At 41.5% G+C, this 21126-nt stretch overlaps 1 protein-coding gene across 1 annotated transcript in view; it reads right to left on the bottom strand.

The window, feature by feature from the left end:
• Positions 1–1788: 1788 nt before the first annotated feature.
• ANXA13 (annexin A13) overlaps positions 1789–21126 on the bottom strand; it is a 56259-nt gene continuing 36921 nt past the window's right edge. Inside the window, exons 5-11 of the mRNA XM_066579031.1 lie at positions 20970–21003; positions 20810–20889; positions 14939–15007; positions 14248–14349; positions 11302–11377; positions 5720–5832; positions 1789–2029 (exon numbers count right to left, since the gene is read on the bottom strand). Of these exons, the coding sequence (XP_066435128.1) occupies positions 1910–2029; positions 5720–5832; positions 11302–11377; positions 14248–14349; positions 14939–15007; positions 20810–20889; positions 20970–21003 (594 nt within the window). The 3' untranslated portion in view covers positions 1789–1909. The remainder of the gene's footprint in view (positions 2030–5719; positions 5833–11301; positions 11378–14247; positions 14350–14938; positions 15008–20809; positions 20890–20969; positions 21004–21126) is intronic.

The raw sequence follows: 21126 nt of genomic DNA, 5'->3' as shown, positions 1-21126 counted from the left end.
CATGTGGGCTGGGCGCTGCACTCAGCTGCATTGTTGTCATCGGGCTGCTGGCAGAATACAATGTAATCTGCCGACTCCCGCAGAGAACACAGCATGCGGTCTGTTGAGAGATGCTTTATCTCTCTGCAGCTGAAAGATTGATTTTAAGGTGATTTTTTTTAACAAACAGTTTTAACCCCTTAAGGACACGGCCTATTTTGGCGTTGAGGACCAAACTATTTTTGGTATTTTTTCAAAAGCCATAACTTTTTTTTTTTTTCATCGACGCGGCCGTACAAGGACTTGTTTTTTGCCTGGCGAACTGTAGTGTTTATTGGTACCATTTTTGATTACCTAGACTACATTGTAATACTTTTATTATTTTTTTTATGATTGTAGGAAGAGAAAACGCATCAATTCTGCCATAGATTTTTTGGTTTTTCTTTTAAAGCATTAATTATGCAGCATAAATGCCACACTACATTTTTTTATGCAGGTCGGTACGGTTACAACGATACCAAAATTCTTAGATTTTTTTTAAGTTTTTCCACTTTCCACAATAAAAACCCTTTTTTGGAAATTATTTTTTTCTAAACTCACTGCATTCAAAGTGCTATAACTTTTTTAATTTTCCATGGACGGAGCTCTCTGAGGGATTATTTTTTGCGAGACGAGCTGTAGTTTTTATTGGTACCATTTTGGGGTACACATGCTTTTTTTATCACTTTTATTGCGTTTTTTGGGAGGCAAAATGCTAAATATTAGCATTTTGCCTCAGTTTTTTAGCATTTTTTTTAACACTTCTTGCCGTGCAGGATAATAAGCATGTTCAATGTATTGTACGCATCATTACGGATGCGTCGATACCAAATATGTGGGATTTTTAATTTTTTGTATGCTAATATGAGAAAAAGCATAAAAAAGTTTTTTTTAAAATTTTTTTTTTACATTTTTATTTTTTGTACTTTATTTTGCTCTTTTTTTTACACCATCTGTGTCCCTTTGAGGGACTTACACAGTAGGACTGCAGATCGCTACGATAGGGCATGGCAGGACTTCTCTCCTGCCATGCCTTATCGCTTACTGTAGCGATCGCAGGCTATGGCAATACAGGACACCAGTATCTGGCATCCTATTGCCATAGCAACCAGCCGGGCTCTTGTGGTGTTATCGCGAGAGCCGGATGGAGTCACAGAGTCACAGTCACACTACCTCTTGGAACCCTTTCCTTGCCGCGATCTACTTAGATCGCGGCAGGGAAGGGGTTAACAGCGGGGGGTGGGGAGCATCTCCGATGCCCCCCACTGTCGAGGCGGGATGCTGGCTACTAGTGACAGCCGGCTCCCGCTGTGGGATATTGCGAGATCTGCTATGATCTCGCGCTATCCCTATGACGTAAGGGTATGTCATTTTGCGGGAAGTACCACCCTGCCATGAAGTACCCTTACGTCATGGGGCGGGAAGGGGTTAATGTTTTAAAGTAGTTCAAAGTAAATGATATAACTTTGGTATCACCATAATCATACTGACCCCCCAGAATAAAGTTGACAATTATTAAAAGGTTTTGCAGTAAATTTTATCATACATTAAATGATGCCATTAAAAATACAGCAGAAAACATCCCCCACACGGCAATCATTAAAAAGTTAGAGCTCTTAGAATGTGGGGCCGAAAAAACAAAAGTGAAAGACTGAAAAATCTCTGATCTTGAAAGTGTTAACATTTGTACTCAAAACAAGGTTTCGTTTTTCTACATTAAACAGTGAAAATGAAGACAGTAAAAACAGAAATGGAGCAACAAAACGATTGAAGACAAGTATTTTATTTCCAAACATCAGCCATCAGTTTCCTTTGTGTTTAACATCACAGAAGACGTTTGGAGATAAGGAGATTCGTAGGAATCAGCGCCTCTTCTTCTACAAAATATGGCTCAATGCAGAAGGGCGAGCAGCAGTTTACAGAAGTCTCCCGACGTGTCGGACTTGATGGCATCTACCAGACTCTTCTTGTACAGCTCCTCGTATTTCTGTTTGATTGTCTCAAGGTCAATCTATAATAAAGAAGATTGAAAAAAGCATGATTATCAGAGAGTGGTGCAACCGGGGGCACTATATACAGTACAGTGGTGTTATCTATGGTGGTATATAGAGTGGTGTAACCGGTGGCACTATATACAGTACAGTGGTGTTATCTATGGGGGTATATAGAGTGGTGTAACCGGGGGGCACTATATACTGTACAGTGGTGTTATCTATGGTGGTATATAGAGTGGTGTAACCGGTGGCACTATATACAGTACAATGGTGTTATCTATGATGGTATATAGAGTGGTGTAACCGGGGGCACTATATACAGTACAGTGATGTTATCTATGGTGGTATATAGAGTGGTGTAACCGGTGGCACTATATACAGTACAGTGGTGTTATCTATGGTGGTATATAGAGTGGTGTAACTGTGCTACAATATACCGTATAGTGGTGTTATCTATAGTGGTATATACACAGTTTTGGTACATGACATGCGCCTAAAAGACATGACATGCGCTTGGTACAAAAACAGTTCTGCTGCATTATATGCATGTGACAGACACAGCTGTGCCACAACACATGCGCATGTTACAAACTTAGCTCTGCTACATGACATACAAGTCACAGCATAGACACAGCTCTGCTACATGACTTATGCGTGACAGACACAGCTGTGCCACAGAACATGCGCATGTTACAAATTTAGCTCTGCTACATGACATGCACGTCACAAACACAGCTGTGCTACTTGACATGCGTATGTTACAAGCACAGCTTTGCTACATGACATGCGCGTCACAAACACAGCTCTGCTACATGACATACATCCATGCTGACTATACACATTACACGCACAGCACATTAGACAAACAGCCACTCGCAGCTCTACTACATTTATGCTGACTGCACACATGACACACACAGCTCCTGGAATACAGTGATGAGCCCCTGGTCATGTGATCCCTGACTCCACCCACACAGGTGATCATATAAAGGTAATGTCATTACAGGTCCTGGTAGCTTCTGTTGGCTTATCCAGTATACACTACTACCAAACTCCAGAATGGCTCCTCCCACAGCAGTGATGTCACCACAGGTCCTTGAGCCGGATCTCTGTGGTGGTGGTAGGTCGGTGTCTCCTGTCAGGACCGCTGAGTTGTGTCTGACATAATAACGGCTTAGTTGTATTCTCAGTGTGTTAGGACCAGCTATGACGATGCCAGGAGCTATGATGTTGCCAGGGGACGGAGCTATGACCTCGCCAGGTGCAGAGCAAGAGCATCACTCACTCACATACTTACGTACTAACAGACAAGTGGTCGTTAGTAGTTTGATACATTGATATAACCATTCGTACTATATACAGTAAGGTTTTCTACTGTGCTATATACAGTGATATAAGTGATGGTAGTATATACAGTTATATAACCATTGGTACTATATATAACTAATGTTGGTATATACAGTGGTGTAACCTACAGTACTATATAGAGTGGTGTAACAGTGTTATGTATCACGTATTGTAACTGATGGTACTACAGTATATACAGTACAGTGGTGTTATATATGATGCTTTGTAATGTAACCGTAGGTACTATATACAGTAATGTAACCAATGGTAATATATACAGTGATGTAACCTATAGTTCTATATACAGTGGTGTAACTTGGTACAATATACAGTGATGTAACCGATGGTACTATATACAGTGGTGTAAGTGGTAGTACTATATAGAGTAATGTAACCTATTGTACTATATAGAGTGGTGTAACCTATAGTACTATATACAGTACAGGGGGTGTAATTTATGATACTATATATAGTGTTGGAATGTATGGTACAACGTACAATGGTGTTACCTATGGCCCTATATACAGTGGTGTAAACGTTGGTACAATATACAATGATGTAACCGATGGTACTATATACAGTGGTGTAAGCGGTAGTACTATATAGAGTAATGTAACCTATTGTACTATATAGAGTGGTGTAACCTATAGTACTGTATACAGTACAGGGGGTGAAATTCATGATACTATATATAGTGTTAGAATCTATGGTACTACGTACAATGGTGTTACCTATGGACCAATATACAGTGGTGTAACCATTGGTACAATATACAATGATGTAACCGATGGTACTCTATACAGTGGTGTAAGCAGTAGTACTATATACAGTAGTGTAACCTATTGTACTATATAGAGTGGTGTAATCTATGGCGCTACATAGAGTGGTGTAACCCATGGTACTATATACAGTACAGGGGGTGTAATTTATGACAGTGTATATATAGTGTTAGAATCTATGGCACTACATACAGTGGTGTAACCCATGGTACTATATACAGTACAGGGGGTGTAATTTATGATAGTATATATAGTGATAGAATCTATGGTACTACGTAGAGTGGTGTTACCTATGGCCCTATATACAGTGGTGTAACCATTGGTACAATATACAATGATGTAACCCATGGTACTATATACAGTGGTGTAACCTATTGTACTATTATAGAGTGGTGTAATCTATGGTACTATACGCAGTACAGGGGTGTAATTTATGATAGTATATATAGTGTTAAAATCTATAGTACTACATACAGTGGTGTTACCTATGGCCCTATATACAGTGGTGTAAGCCTTGGTACAATATGAAGTGCTGTAACCTATGGTACAACATACAGTAGTATGGATCTATATACAGTGGTGTAACTTGTGCTACAACGCACAATTGTGTAATACTATGATAACCAGTGGTGTAACCCATGGTACTATATATTAGTTCAACCTATGGTATTATATACAATGTATATATCATATACTATGTATTAGTATAGCATGTAGTAGCGTTGTGTATGGTACTATATACAGCAGTGTAACCTATAGTTCCAGGTATATACTTGCACGTGTATGGGCCTCTGGCTCTTTACCAGCTCCTTATAGCAGGCCTCCATACGCTTATCCTGCTATACTCCGGTAATTGTCAGCTATGTCATTCACTAGCTCAGTCTTTCACATTCATTCTAATAGAGAGGAAGCTGCTTTTGGTGGGCAGGGGGCCCCCTTAGTTACTGGGGTCCTGTGCAGGTACACAGGTGGCACATATGGTATGTTTACACCCACATACGGTGCTATATACAGTAGTGTGGACTTTGCTCCTATACACAATAGTATAACCTATGGTACTACATACTGTAATGAGGCCTACGATACAGAGAAGTTGAACCTAAAGTACATTCGCAGTGCCATGGCCGGCATTAGCTGTGTGCGACCTCTGTGGCAGCACAGGCCGTTGCCCGCCAGCAGCAAGGAGGGGGCGACGGTGGCCTATTTGGATCCTTTTTATAAGTTTATGTAACAAAATAAAGACTAGTTTATAGTCCCCTTCTCTGTCGCATATATTACTAGGAGGGACAGGTCCACATGGGAACAGGCTGAAACCAGGAGCAAGCTGCAAACTGTTTATCGGGTTGTCCAAAAATGAAGGAATGAAGATTGCAACTGGATCCTTAGTGCAAATTTAACCCAACGTAACCACGAATCTATGTAAAACTCGTTTTCTCTGTGTTAAAGTTGTCCATAGCCTTTAAATCTATGTTAGATATAGTAAGAAATCAGTCATTATAGAATGCTGGACCTAAAAAAACATTGTGCTCCAAGGTTCACGGATGTACAATATGGCTGCCATAGAAGTCAGAAGTCTCTTACCTCGGCCCTGCTAACAAGAACTCGGATTAAAGCATCTTCATCTGTTCCACCTCCCTTCAGGGCTTTGTAAAGTTTCTTGGCAAAATATGCCTGACAGTCCTTAGTGCATTGTACTAGAAAGAAAAATGAATGAATTATGAAAGGGATAATATGCTTAAAGTTCACATGGTGTAAATGGCAGTTTGTGCAGAAAATGCAAAAAAAAGTCCAACATTTTGTACTTGATGATTTTATTTATATATATATATATATATATATATATATATATATATATATATATATATATATATATATATATATATATATATATATATATATATATATATATAGTGATCGAAGCTCAATTTCTCTGATACATTAACCCTTTGCAATCCAATTTTAGATTCAGAGTTTCCTAGGGGTTTTTCTCTTGCTGCCATTATACAATAGCGCCATCTGCTGACTAAACACAGTACTGTGGTATGGGACATGCTGGAGAGGCCCCCGACAACAGGGCGGCCAGTAATATACATTAAGAAAACCCTGCCGGATGTCTTCCGACATCAGAGCTGTACAGCATTCAATCAGCATGTCTTTAGACGTCAGACAGTGGATTGCAAGGGGTTAATGACATAACTGGACACTAGAACCTAACTTCACCTATAGCAGACGCCTTTTCCGGGTACTAACAGTGTTTCCCTGTACTCAGATACTCCAAAACTTATGAGTAGACATGAACAAAGTAACAACCGAACTGTCGAAAGAACAAATACGGTATATGAAGCACATAACACAACTAGGAAACAGAAATGCAAGATTAGAATCTCACCAGTTAATGACAAGAACAGAACGGTGAGGATAATCTGATGATGATTATGGTAGATAATGGAGCAGACGTTTGGTGGAAGCAGAAACAACAACCTGATAACATGCTAACTCTTCCTAAAGGCCCATTTACACGCAAAGATAATCTTTCAAACGACTGAAAGATTTTGCGATCTGTTTGCATAAAGTTTTAATGACCATCAATGGCCATTTACACTTTATAATCTTCATGTGCATGTAAAAGGACCTCCAGGGGCTGTTTGCAGAGCCCAGCTTGTGATTAATAACACGCCCAGCTGTGCACACAGCTGCATTGCTCTCTTTACAGTTAATGGCAGGTTACAATGTTATCTCATGACTCCTGTGGAGATAACAGCGTGCGGTCTGTTGAGACATACTTTATCTCTCACTAGCTGAGCGATGGATTTTAAGTTCACCTTAAAATCATCATTCAAGCGAAAAGTGCATAATGCAAGCGTTTAAATGTAATGATTATCGCTAATTTCCGGTCGTTTGAATGAATTTTGAGCGATAAACGTTACTTATAAATTGGCCTTAAGTCTCTCCATAATCTATCCCTGATGCTGACCTTAACAACAGACAACACTGTCCAAATAACACTCAGATAACCCTAATGGAAACCTTGCTGAACATGAGAAGAATGAGATGGCACTAGGACATAGAGATAAAAAAACCAAATTGAGTGGAGCTGAACTATGAAACAAGACTTGGCAGATACAAACAGGGAAGCTGTTCATTCGTTCGTCATTCATAAAAATCATCATTGCCTCGTTTGCTTATCGTTGGTTTAATCAGCAATCATTAAGTCCCTGTATTCGCTTACACAGGGACTGAACAATTCTCGCTTGAATCAGCTAATGATGCATTTGCCTATCCAAACAGGCTGCATGACTGCGAACGGGTTAGCACTAATGTCACTCGCTCGTTGTCTAAAAGGACCGCTATTAGAACTAATATTCCCAGCATGCTCGGGCTTGTATTGCACTATATCACAGAGTTGCTGACATATGAGTAAATATTAGTCCCATTACCTCCAGATAACATAAATTACACTGGAAATGAGTGGAGCCTAGAACTTTGCACCAAGCAGAATGATTTCCACATTCCCCTTAATGTGATTATCCAATTTGGTTAGTCAGACATGAGCAGAGCTCCTCTGGGAGGAGGGTTCAGGTCAGGACCAGGGCAGGACATGCGTGAGACTGCTGGCGAATTAACAAAATCTGTTCCCAAAATGGAATTCTTGGTCCATGTAATGTCTGAGTGTGAGTCATGAGTCAGCGGGTATAAGTGGTCGGTGCCCCGTCGCCCCCGCAGATTGTACTCTGAGGAAATACTTTATTATATCATAAACAAGATCGTTAGTGTGAAAGGAAATTCATGTCAGTGTTGCTCATTATTAAAAATGTCATCTACTAAAAGGAGCTGTCCAAATTGGACAATACTTTGTCACCTTGTGGGTCCCACGGTCAGCAGCTGCTCATGGGTGATGCGGTGCTGAGAGTCAAACAGTAGAGGATTTAGAGAGAGAAAGAGAGATCTTTTTATCTATGTAGCATTCCCGCAGGATTAAAGAGGTATTACAGGGCACATATTGAGCTCAATGGGTATCCAGTATATTCTATGAAAAACCATCGTCCTCCAGAGACAAGAACATCACTTGATCCTTAAAGGGCATCAGTCACCTTCTCTTAGCCCTATGAGGTAAGTTGAAAGTAGGTGACCCATGGAGTCCAGGGATGTGTTATACTTACCTTCCCTGTCGTTCCCCCGGTGTGACTGCTGAAAGCGCCATTTAATGCATTCAGCAGTTCTGCTAATTTTGTAATGGGTGGACTACTTAGCATTGAGCGGTGGCTTTCAGCGTTTGCGCTGGGAGAACGACGGGGAAGGTAAGTATAACACAGATTCCACGGGTCACCTACCTTCTGCCCATAAGCTTAGTTTATAGAGCTACAAGGTGACAGACTCCCTTTAAGGCCCTTTTACATGGCCTGATTATCGACCACAAATGTTCGTACGAATGTTTATGCAATCGTTGGGCCAGGTAAAAGGGACAAAAAGCAGTCAATGAATGAACTCATTCATCTGCTGATCATTGATTTTGAGCAATCGTATAAATACTCGCTGATTGGCTGTACATTTCCCGTGTGACTAGGGAGATGTAGAGCCAGCCTATGGGAAGGAATGATCATAATTCTGATTATTTGCCACCAAAAACAATTCTCAGCCCGTGTAAATGAAAGAAAACGAGTACCAATTGACATGCTCATTGTAAAAGAACCCTTTGTTGGAGCGAACAGAGAAGAGTCATGTAGGAATGGATTCTTTATAGGGAAGATTTTTCTTATAGGAGAACCTCATTCTTCCTCCAGATCCAGACGTGAGAACATGTGACTCTTTATACCCCATTCACATCCAGAGCTGCATTCAAACCTCTGCTGGTTTCCTTTTCTTAGCTTTCATAGCTGCAACATATCACCTTGCTGTCTAACTGTCTTTACTGAGCATGCTCTTCTGTGGTGCATTCTCAGAGATGTAGTGTTCTGTCAATGTAACACTCCATTCCGGCATGGAGAGTTAAAATATATAGGTCATGACCTCAAGAAATTCTTTGCATATCTCTGCTATACATGTTAAAATTTGGAATCACTAAGATCTATGTCAGATCATGCCAGTGCAAAGGGTTACGTGTAAGGTTGCTGGTTCCCTGTATACTGAGCCAGCTAAGAGCATTGTGGTAATTACCTCTTGTGCCAGAATAAGACAAAAGCCCTCACATAAGCTTGGTGACCACATCCTTCCAGACAGATCCTACTTAGAGTATATCACATTCCTGGTGCCGAATGTCAGTAAAAATTGAAATAGATTGTTAACCCCTGCCTCATATCCCAGACCTGTGTTTACAGGTGACGTCGCCCTGGGCATTGCGTGTGGGTGAACCCCAAATTACAGACTGTGACCTTCTTCCAAACATTCACGTCACAAAAAAAGAAGACAGGAGGGCAATATAGACCACACAATCCGTACTTGTGCTGCCACTAAACTATCCAGCTGCAGGCCTGTACCTATTGATTGCCCGAATTATGAGGCACAAGTCAAGATCATACGGGTGGGCATGGAGGCTCTAGTACCCTGTTGTACTACCTCTAGCTTGGATACAAGATGTGATACAGGTGGGCATGGAGGCTCTAGTACCCTGTTGTACCACCTCTAGCTTGGATACAAGATGTGATACGGGCGGGCATGGAGGCTCTAGTACCCTGTTGCGCTGCCTCTAGCTTGGATACAAGGTGTGATACGGGAAGGCATGGAGGCATACAGGTTCCATATGGTTTCCTGCGGCACATCAGTCTACATTTGCTGTAACTGAGCCTCTAGATCGTGCAAACTTGTAGTTGAAGTTGGTGTCCCAGATGGTCCCATACATGTTCCATTGATGATAAATCTAGTGACCACACAGCCATCTAAGTATGACAGTCTTGTGGAGACATTTTTGTGACTTTGGATTTGTCACTGAAGCCAACCTGGTTGCGCTCTGTAGTAGTCCACTTTTGTCGTTAATGACTGCAAACAGAGGCAACGGTGGGTGTCAAAGGCAGGACATGTAATGGGCGCTGTGAGACCAAATGTCCTTCAGCCAAGTGCCTGCAAATGGCTCTGGCAAACACAGGTGCCCGCAACGATAGACCAGTCTCTGGATGGTGGACAATTAGACAATTGGAGCTGCTTGTACTTGTCAGACGATCCTCTCTACTGGTGGTCTTTCAAGGACGTCCCGAGCCCCATCACCTTGTGCGCCCTCACGCATCCACTGGTCCCAACACCTCCTAACAGTCTGGTCAGAATCGCCCAGGTGGCAGCAATTCGTCGATACAACCATCCAGCTTCTTGAATTTCAATAAAGCATCCCCTTCTCAGACTCTGCTAACTGGGCGAAATTCTTTCAATTGTGTCGTAGAAACATGTCTAGTGGTCAACAAGCTGTACACAAACGTAAAAAGAGGTCACTACACACAAGGAGCCTCCGAGAGCCTTTTTATAGGCCGAGGGTGGAACCACTTTTAGGACCTCAGGTGGCAAGACTGTTCATCAAATCACGTCACAACTCTACATATTTTTAAGAATTTTTGGTAATTTTTTTTTTCAATTTTCGATGTCACAATCTATGTTTTAAAAAAAATCCTGAAATTCTACATTTTTCACACTGACTACTAAGACTAATTATAGTCTAATACTTCCAATTCTGTAGAGATCCCTTCTCTGCAGTCATGTCACTATCATCACAGGCAGGATTACAATAAAAGATCAGACCTATATGGAGATAACACAGGATCCACCGTTCACAATAGGTGATGGTCACAGCTCACCTCCTCCTCCCTACACAGATCACAGAGCATGCCCACAACACTCTCACAGAGAAGTCCTTTTCTGTCCACTGTGTCTATGGCCCATGAGGCTGCTATAAAACATCTGCAGCACATGCAAGATGGCCGCCCCTATAGTCATGTATAGGCAATAGAATAAAAAATATACAGTAATCAGAAAATAAAAACAGAATAGACAACTTGACTATGCTGTGCTATCTGGCTTTAATTAGTGAAAAATATATAGATGATACTTTCCTTTTAAGCGTATCTGTAGTTGAGAGGGTGGGCAACTATGTGGGTTAAGAAATCTGGAAGCAGCTTTGAGATCTGTATGAACCTGGCAGACATGTGAGATCTCACCTAGGTAAAAAGTCTGATTACACTTACCGATTGTAAGATAAGCTTTCTTCAAGTTTCCAGATGTTTCCTTTTTAATTGCATCTTCAATGTTTTTCCCATGAAGCTGCAAAAGAAGCAGAAACATACATGAAACCATTAATAAGGGGCAGTGATGATTGTTACAATATTTGTTATATTCGGGCATTATAGGCTTATTCACTTTATATACAATGGGGCTTATTTACGTAGGCTGACATTTCACACGCCGGCAGAAGCCAGCCCTGTGCCTGGGTGTTAGGTAAAAAATCTATTTAGAGTTGCCAGATGAAAACTAGGAGCTCAAGTCAGTCTTTGCTGTTATATAAAGCTGGGTCTGGACTACTTTTTGAACAACCGGTGGGGTGCGTCATGCCCAAAAAGTCTCTCTTTTGCTGCATTCGCAAAATTGTGACTTGTGGATGCCAGATTTCTGAAATCCTGTGCATGATAAATAGGCCCCAGTGCGCTGATTTGGAATATGGTGAGCAAGGTGCTGCTATATTATAAAAGGAGTATTAAAGAACATTACTGTGTATCTCCAGGATATGCCATAACGTTATGATCGTAGAGGTCCAACCTGTGATATCTCTACTGATTTAGAGAATGCATTGAAGTTCCTTTCTTCTTTTCTCCTGCACATCAGCTTTCTTGGACACCTCAGTCTTCCCTCTCCGCCGGTGGTGTAACCTCGGGATTGGCAATATCTTATGTCTTCTAGGATTGCCCAGATATGTTTGTTTTTCTTTTTGATTGTCCCTCCCCTCCTTGTGCCACCGGAGCTGACTGATACCAAGGGCATGCAAGGGTCTGAGATGACATCATGGCATCAGCGCTGGACCATTTGATGCGCAGTGACATTCGGGGCCATCTATCTTCTTAGTCAGCCAGTCAGCCTATCAGTTGTTTGCTTAGAGTATTTATTCTGGCCCTTCTTTACAGACGATGCTGATAATACACTTGTGTATGCTTGTCCTGCTCAGTTGTGTGGGGTATTTTGCTTTAGTGCTTCTTGGTATAACTTAAGGCCCATTTAGACCCAACAATTAATACTCAAAATTCGCTCAAAGCCGTCTTTTGAGCGACAACCATTGCGTCTAAATGCACTGACATTGTGTAGTTTTCGTGCACAAGTCATTCCTCACTCAATTCTAGTTTTCTTGAATTGATCGATGAACTCTTATCAGCAGTGCATGCTGTTATCACAGTCGGCAGTGCTGATAAGATTCTTTCAGCTCGTGTCCCACTGGTAGTTCACAGTGAGACGCAAGCTGTAATCGAGGAGAACAATACAGCAGTTTGCTTATGCAAAACAGCTGCATTTCTCGCCGAGAGATAGCGGCCGTGTCCCGTGCCGCCTGCATAGCTCTTAAGTAGCTACTTAGCTACTATAGACTATGCAAAGATGATCGCTCAAAACTGTCACTCAAACTGTTGTTTGAGCGACTTTTGAGCGATCATCTGTCAGTGTAAATGGAGCCTTAGTGTTTGACTGTTTTGACTTTGGACCGCGTCTATCTGCTCCTATTCCTGGTCCTGACTGCAGTCGTTCTTGAGCCTTGTCTACACCTCTTTTGTTTGTTCGTCTGTCCTGTTCTGCCCCCTACTTCTATAGTAAATACAGACCCCTGATTAGCTCCTAGAGTAAATTTGTCACCTAAATATGACTTATGTAATTGCACTTAACACTAATCACACCTGGGGAAATTCTTGACATTTATGTCCAACTTTAATGGTCATTGAGCTTTCAGCTAAATTTAAGTAAATCAAAAAGAAACAGTTACGCAATATATTTTATCAGACAAAAATGCTTCCTTCTCCACTTATCAGGTTCCTTTCCTTCTCATGCCTCCTTGATAAACTGTTCATTGACTCTGAAATACTGCTAAAATCTGTTTCCGCTCTGCTAATCACCTTAGACTAAATTCCTCTCTAATCCAGACCTCTCACTACCGCCTCCAAGATTTCTCTGGAATGCGCTACCCCAGACAGTCAGGCTAATTCCGCATGCCTACAGCTTTAAGCATGCCCTAAAAACACATCTATGTAAGGAAGCCTACCATATTCCGTAATCTAAACTCTTCTCTATCTACTCTACCTTTACACTCTCCCATCGAAACCTGCCCCCCTTCTTTCTACTGCACCTCTTATATGCTTATTCACAAATATGGCTGGTGACCCACTCATACAGCTTTATGCCTGTATGTACATATGTATAGTATCCTATGTGCATACTTCCTTATAGTCTGTAAACTCTTGTGAGCAGGGCCTTCACCCCTACTGTTCAAGATGCGCATTGGTTTATTACTGTACTTAATTACCTATTTTGTGTATGTTGTAAAGTGCTATTAAATATGTTGGCGCTATATCAATAAAGATTATTATTATGGTGTGTTAAATGTTTAACTCAGTTAATACCAGTACCAAGCGCTAAGCTATTATTATATAAGACTGATTGTTAGCTCACTGACAGATCAGATTACATGCTGCCCAGCCCATGGACATTTATGGAAAGGAGAGGGAGGAGAAGCTGCGTAATAGAGAAGCAGAGTGACACACACAGATACACTGCTGCATCTAACAGTTAGTGTTTTATTGTCTCACAGCTAATATTATATCTATCTTGCTATTTCTATATCTATGCTGCTCAGTAATTCTGTACATTGTCCTGCATGATGTGGTTATTTTCCTGTGTGTGAGAGATAGTACTAGGAGAGCAGGATGTCCTCTTCTCTGTGTGTGGTGTATAGAAGACATAATAGTACTTAGTCTATACCCAACACCTCAGAGAAATCTTAGCATTGGAGATACAGCCTGCTGAGAGGAAATACAGAATACAAGTCATATAATGGCCAATATACTGTTATTCCTCTTGTCAATACCCACAGCGGTGTATTCTGAAAAATCACCTGAAAGTGCAGGTACAGTTTTCGAGATATCAGTGTCCCTGATACTCACAATTTCATATGCTTTAAATGTGGCTCTTAACTGCATGTAGTTCCTTGTTGCCAGGATGACATTAAACTCTGACTCCTCCGTGCCCCATCGACTTTCTCCAGCCTAGGGTAAAGAATTAAGAAATAAGCAAGAAATGTTTCCATGGAAACCACTATATATGGTTAGATTACGCATTATAGACATTCTACTCATCCCATAGTAAACATACCTATGTTCTTCAATAGAATTGCTACATGGATGGGACAATCTTTCTGACACTAATAGTTATCTGCTCTTCCCGAGACCCTTTCTACACCCGACGTTTGCACAGACTTGGTAAGTTCCTACCCAAAACTCTGCAAATACCCATATCATACACGTTCCAGGTAATACTGTCACAAGGTATCTACATAAACATGCCATTCATTACTTAACAAGCATGGCTATATATTGGTCAAAAGTTATATTGCCACACAATGCTTAAGTAATACCACAAATGTAGCCACGACAAAAGTTGCCATACCAAGATGGTGGAAGGCCAAAGTACCCCTTTTGGTCATGTCCATAACTGCATATGGAATATATGAAGGGACTTCAATTCTACACAGTACAGTTACTTTTTAAGTCCTCTATAGAACATACAAACAAAAGTTCTAAGTATGTCTATTCAACTGAGGCATTAGAAATATGCAAAAAGATTGGGATTACTCACGTCATATAGTCTCCTGGCATCCTGACCGGCAAGATTCTCATCAATGCTCAGACCTTCATCTCGGTTTGCCTAAAAGAAATATGTGTATATATAGTGCATTGGGTTGTTGAGGGTCACATTTTCATATTCTGATTTAGAAACCAGCGGCGACATACCCAAAACGAGTCCATGTCATGCAGTATTCAACTGATGCGAATCTCGATAAGAGCAACAGTAAGACATGCAATGGATATAAAAAGTCTAAACACCCCGGTTAAAATGCCATGTTTTTTTCATGTTAAAAAATCCGAGAAAGATGAATCATCTCAGATTTATTTCCACCTTCAATGCGATCCGTCATCTGTACAATTCCGTTGAAAAACAAACTGAAATCTTTTAGGGTAGAACCCCCCCCCCCCCTGAAATAACGTGGTTGCATAAATATGCACACCCTAAACCTAATACTGTGTTGATGTACCCTTTGTCTTTGTGACAGCATTCAGTCTTTTTGGGTAGGGGTCTATCAGCATGGCACATCTAGACATGGCAATCATTCTTGCAAAAGCGCTCCAAATCTGTCAGATTGTGAGGGCATATTTATGCCATTGTTGTTGACCGTTTAGTCGTTCACACCCCTCGGTGACCCTAAAGGCGAGCTCCCCCCATGTTTTTCGGTTTTGCGCTGCTTATTTCAGTTGTGTGATATACATGCCAGTATCCGCTCTGACAGTATCAGCCATTGTGTTCTTTGGCGGCTGGGTCTTCTTTTGAAACTGATTTGTCCAAGCATTATAGATTTTTCTAGCAACCCTGCTCGCATTATATGGCCAAAATACGTGAGCCGGGCCAGCTTCCCCTCCAGTGATATATCGACTTCTCTGTTTGTTACTCTGCCGTCCAGGGCATACGCAGCAGCTTTCACCAGCACCACAGCTCCAACGTGTCAATCCTTCTTCTATTAGCTTTTTTCGCAGCCCAGCTTTCACATCCATACATGGCTATGGGGAAAACAGCAGTTTGCACTATCCTGCATTTAGTTGCTATGCCGATATCCCTACTTTTCCAGATGTTGTCCATGTTTAGCATTGCGCTTCGCCCCAGTGCTATCCTACGTTTTATCTCTGGCATAGATTCTCCAGCCTGGTCAATTTTTGAGCCAAGGAAGATGAAGTCTCGCACATATTCTATGACCTCGTTGTCAATTTTGATTTGAATTTGGCCATTTTTTGCAGTTGTCATAATTTTAGTCTTCTTTAAATTCAGGTAGAGGCCCATTTTTTCACTTTCAGTTTTATTCTTACATATCAGCTGCTTCGGACCTGCTTCTGTTTCTGCAAGCAAAGTTGTGTCATCCGCATAACGGAGATTGTTGATGTCTCTGCCACCTATTCTAACCCCGGTTTCCAACCACATTATTTTAGTTTTTTTATTTTCCCACTCTAAAGGATTTCAGCTTGTTTTTTTTCAGTGGAATTGTTACATCAGAATAAATGGAGCGCAGGCTGAGCATGCCTGGCCACCACTCCATTAATTTCATTGGGGCTGATGGAAATAACCGAGTGCTTACCACTCTGCTATCTCTACCAGCCACATTGAATGTGAATGGAGTAGCAGCATACTTGAACAACCAGCGCTCTATTCAGTCTCCTCTTCACTTTGGGGGAGCAGTAAGCTTGCAGTGAGGAGGATGGGGACATGGGACCACCATTCTTGGGATCGGTGTGGGGGGTCTCAGTGGTGAGACCCCACTAACCAGCAAGTTATCCATTATAATGTGAATAGGGGATAACTAATGATCCTGGTACATCCTCTTTAACACCTCTTTAATCTTTTAAAAGAGATGTCTGCTCAGGATAATCCCTACTTGCTAAAGGTGCTCACATGATAATCTTATTGTAAAGTGTCTCCTTGCTAGGACCTCTAGTGATCAGCTGAAATCTGTGAGAAAACCTGGCAGTAATATGTTTTCAGTTTTCCTGCAGCGCCGCCACAGGAAAAATGAAGCATTACACTTTAAAACTAGAAAAAAAATTATCTGTTATTTTCCAAAAACAGCGCCATTCATAATCATAGGTTGTGTCTGGTACAACCTCATAAATATGAATGGGACTGAGCTGCAATACTGGACGCAGTTCATGGACATGAGTGACGCTGTTTTTTAGAAAATACCTCTCTTTTTTCTATAGTCAGATGGTAAAATTTATGAAATAATATGATTAGACTATTACGAGGCTTTCCAAGTCACAAATTTAATTTAATGAGTCTGAAGCTGTTCTCTCAATGCGAAACAGTACAGAGGTTCATCAAGTTCAGTGCAAATTTAGAATCATGGCAAAACAAGTCTATTGAAACCTACGAAGTCTTGGATGTTGTCTTACGTATTGTCCTGACTCATTCGCTGGTATAAACCACAGCTATTTGAGGTATTGTAATTGAAATTTTGAAGAAAACAGAAATGGTTCTATACTAAAACAACAGCGGGATCTAACTTATACCACTGCTCTAATGTTTAATGATTTGGGGGGGATTTTATGTTAACTCTTTAGCAGTGGAATGGATCTAGGAGATGCAGAGATTATGGTGGCATTCAAGCCCTTGAGGACCATTAAATGCCTCATTGGACCTTGTGCGCTGAAATCTAACGTGAAGCTTCTCGGCTGAATCTGTAACAGAGCCGCCTGCCTATCATGTGTCATTTATAATACTGGTGTCTTCTTATGTAGCAGAAGGGCTGTTTGCCTCCTTAGGTGCAGGCAACAAGTCCAGGGATTCTCCGGTTTTCCAGATCAGTGTCAATCTTACGGGCATAGGGCTGGCATGATTTCCAAGTGAGGAGCGCTAGGCTGAGGTCCATGAGCGAGGTCCTAGTCCCTTTCTTTTTTCTTCATGCGCTGGCAGTTGGGATGTAAGAGATTCATGACCTGGTTTAGGCCAAACTGGTTTGGGAGAGGGCTGGGTCTTGAAATAGACCCAACTAGCAGCCGAAGGGACATACATCTTGGGGATAGTTAGCATAGGCGTCAGGAGTCGCCATGCTGAACAAAACAGGATTAATTACGATTATAGCAATGTAAAACATGGGTCCTGGTAAACCAGGATAACTCAATCTCTTGTCCCAATCATAAGAGTAACAACAATTAGATTTCTGTGCAAATGGGTTATCATAAGTCCTACACCTGGTTAACCCGAAATTGTCTTATGCAAAGTCCATTGACATGGATTCATGATAAATGGGAGAGTGGGAGCAGATGAACTGTTTGTATTCAGCTATCCGGCTTCTAACTATATCTTGGTATGCTTGCCATCTTTGCGGAGCACACTGTCCATAGGACCGTCTGTTATACTGCAGTACCACAATGAGAGACTCCTCTTTTCTACCTCCGGCTCGCATCAAGCTCCTCTCTGCACTAATTCTTGTCTATATTTCCAGCTCTGCACTGCTTCTTTGCTCCGGCCCGCAATTAAGAAGACAGAGCAGTGAAAATCAAACAATGAGATCCAAACAAAAAACATAATGTCTCTCCCCCTCCCCCCCCCCCCCTACCATGGACACCAGGACTTGGGTGCAAACTACTACCTCTGCACCTTCTATTGTTACACCCCTATTTGTATCTATGTCACTTACGTGGATGTGCAGATCAAAATCTTCAAAAACTGGACTACAGCAAACTAAAGTCACCCAAACACATTGGATTGATACCAGTGGATACCAATGATATAATGTTAGTTGGGTTACTCTTGGCCAACAAGGAATCAATTATGTTGCATTTTAATGCCCCTGTAGAAACTAGCATGCACTCTCAGCCAAGTTAAAGGAATCTGGGGTGCTAAGTCCTGGATGATATTATTAAATGACTATGGCCCACTTTGCTCATAAGGATGTAATGTCAGGAATGGGATAGAGACTAGTGGGATGTCCAATAATTTAAGGCAACTTTAATGTTTGATTATAAGGAACCTGCATGGGGCAATTGAAATTTGATGGTTGGTGGATTAGTGGATATGCTGGAAGTAGAGGAGTAAGGAGCTACAATGGTCTACAATATATGCCACTGCTACATGCATCTTCTATTGCCCTCTCCCATTTGGTTGTAGCAAGGTACATGTCTCATGGGCCCTCATTAATAATGCCCAATTCCTGTCTCACTAACTGTAGCATCACCTCTCCTGCCCCATAGAAGCTGCATCCTTTCACATAAAAAGCAAAAAATGTCGTAGACGTAATTTCTTCAGAGGTTTCTTCCCCTCATTAATAACTTGTGATTTCACTTCCATGTCACATCCAGCTTTATATATTGCATGCTTCTCCAGATTATCCTGTGCCTTGCTGCGCTATTACATCCTTTAGCATAAACATTTCACATGACATCTTATACCATACACTAGAACCACAAAACATAATAACTATTCTGTAAAGTCTTGCATTTATACCACTATGGTGCCATTTTAAATTGCACCTGCGTTAACAAAGTCCATTGGGTCCGTGACCACCACCGTGACCTGGGATTTAATATAACGCAGTACAAGGAAAGTTAGTGCACTCACACAGATGCTCCTCCAAAATCCATAACGCTGTCATCCACTTCAGCCCCTAGGTCATCAGGGCTCACTGGTCTTGTAGCACCATCTTCATTTGTCCTTAGTCATCAGGGCTTGCTGGTCTGGTCTCTCTGAATCCTGTGGCCCTATTGTTCAGGCCCTCTTTTGGCAGCTGCCCATCATGGGGAAAATGCCTGCTGCACTGGCCTTGAGTAGGCTTCTGCCACTTTAAAAGTCCCTGCTGTTGGCTGCTACTTGGGTCTCTTCCACACTGCCGTTCTCTAATGTGCCTCTGGTTGACTGCACACAAACTGTGATGCAGCCCCTTCCCTTACATAGCCGGAGCCTGAGAACGTCCCTGATTATTCTGGAAGGTGAGCAAAGCTTAGCTTCCTTACTCTCAGCCCTCTTCCTGGCTGTGATATAATCCAGGGGCAGAGTCAAAGCCTTTCAGTCCACAGCCACAAAATACAGTGAATTAAATCATGTGACCTTTCTCTTTGAGGATCCTCAAACATACAAAAGTCCATGCATGTTGTTGTTGTTAGCCATTTAGTCGCTCACAACCCTCAGCGACCCTGAAGGCGAACTCCCTCCATGTTTTTCGGTTTTGCACGGCTTCTTGTAGTTGTGTGATATCCATGCCAGTATCAGATCTGACAGTATCAGCCATTGTATCCTTTGGCAGGGGGTCTTCTTTTGCCACTGATCTGTCCAAGCAGTATAGATTTTTCTAGCGACTCTGCTCGCATTACATGGCCAAAATATGTGAGCCTGAGTCCGGTCATCTAGTCCTTCAGTGATATATCGGGTCTTATATGATTCAGGACTTCTCTGTTTGTTACTCTCGCCGTCCAGGACATACGCAGCAGCTTTCACCAGCACCACAGCTCGAACGCATCAATCCATGCATGTACAGAGAAGCATATGAAAGGGGCTTAACCCCCTTACATAAGTTCTCAAGAAACGGAGTTCCTCACAAGTATTTCTACCTCTCACTGAACATCTTCACCAAGGCAAGACATGTTCTCTCTATTGACTTGCTTGAAGAATGATCCTTAGGATTTACTGATAGAGATCAATGAACTTTGGCCTTTTGAATAATACAAAGTAGTGGTGGTCAACTGAACAAATTATGGAAGCCTCAGATACATCTGTTGATTACATCCAAAGGTGCAAATGCAACCACCCGTTCATCTCATCTTGAAGATGACAAATCCCTTTTAATCTAAAATAGTAATAGATCTTGACCTCTCCTTTCCTATAATACACAGCGGGTAATGAGTGCCTAATTTATATCATCCCTGATCAGAAGAGGTCAATACTATATGTATGACTTATAATATAACTTACCTGCAGCAATGAGATAAGTATCTTCCTGAAGTAACCGCTGGTTTCACTCTTGAGATCAGACTCCAAATCTCTATCGAACACTGAAAAATGGAGACATCTCAATGTAACGTGAAGATACAGCCACTGCAGTGTATCACTATGGAGGAGTAACAGTACTTACATCTCTTGTAGGACTCTTTTATGTTTCGTATTTGCTGAAAGATAAAGATAGATATACTGAGGATATGCACAGTATAAAATAATATACCGTATGCAGTATAGGAGGATGTACAGTCGGTATGGTATAAGTCACAGGGTCTCATTCATAGTAATGCACA

The sequence above is a fragment of the Eleutherodactylus coqui genome, chromosome 9 (assembly GCF_035609145.1).
Source record: "Eleutherodactylus coqui strain aEleCoq1 chromosome 9, aEleCoq1.hap1, whole genome shotgun sequence".
Taxonomy (NCBI): domain Eukaryota; kingdom Metazoa; phylum Chordata; class Amphibia; order Anura; family Eleutherodactylidae; genus Eleutherodactylus; species Eleutherodactylus coqui.
This window is presented reverse-complemented; position numbering and strand designations above follow the sequence as displayed.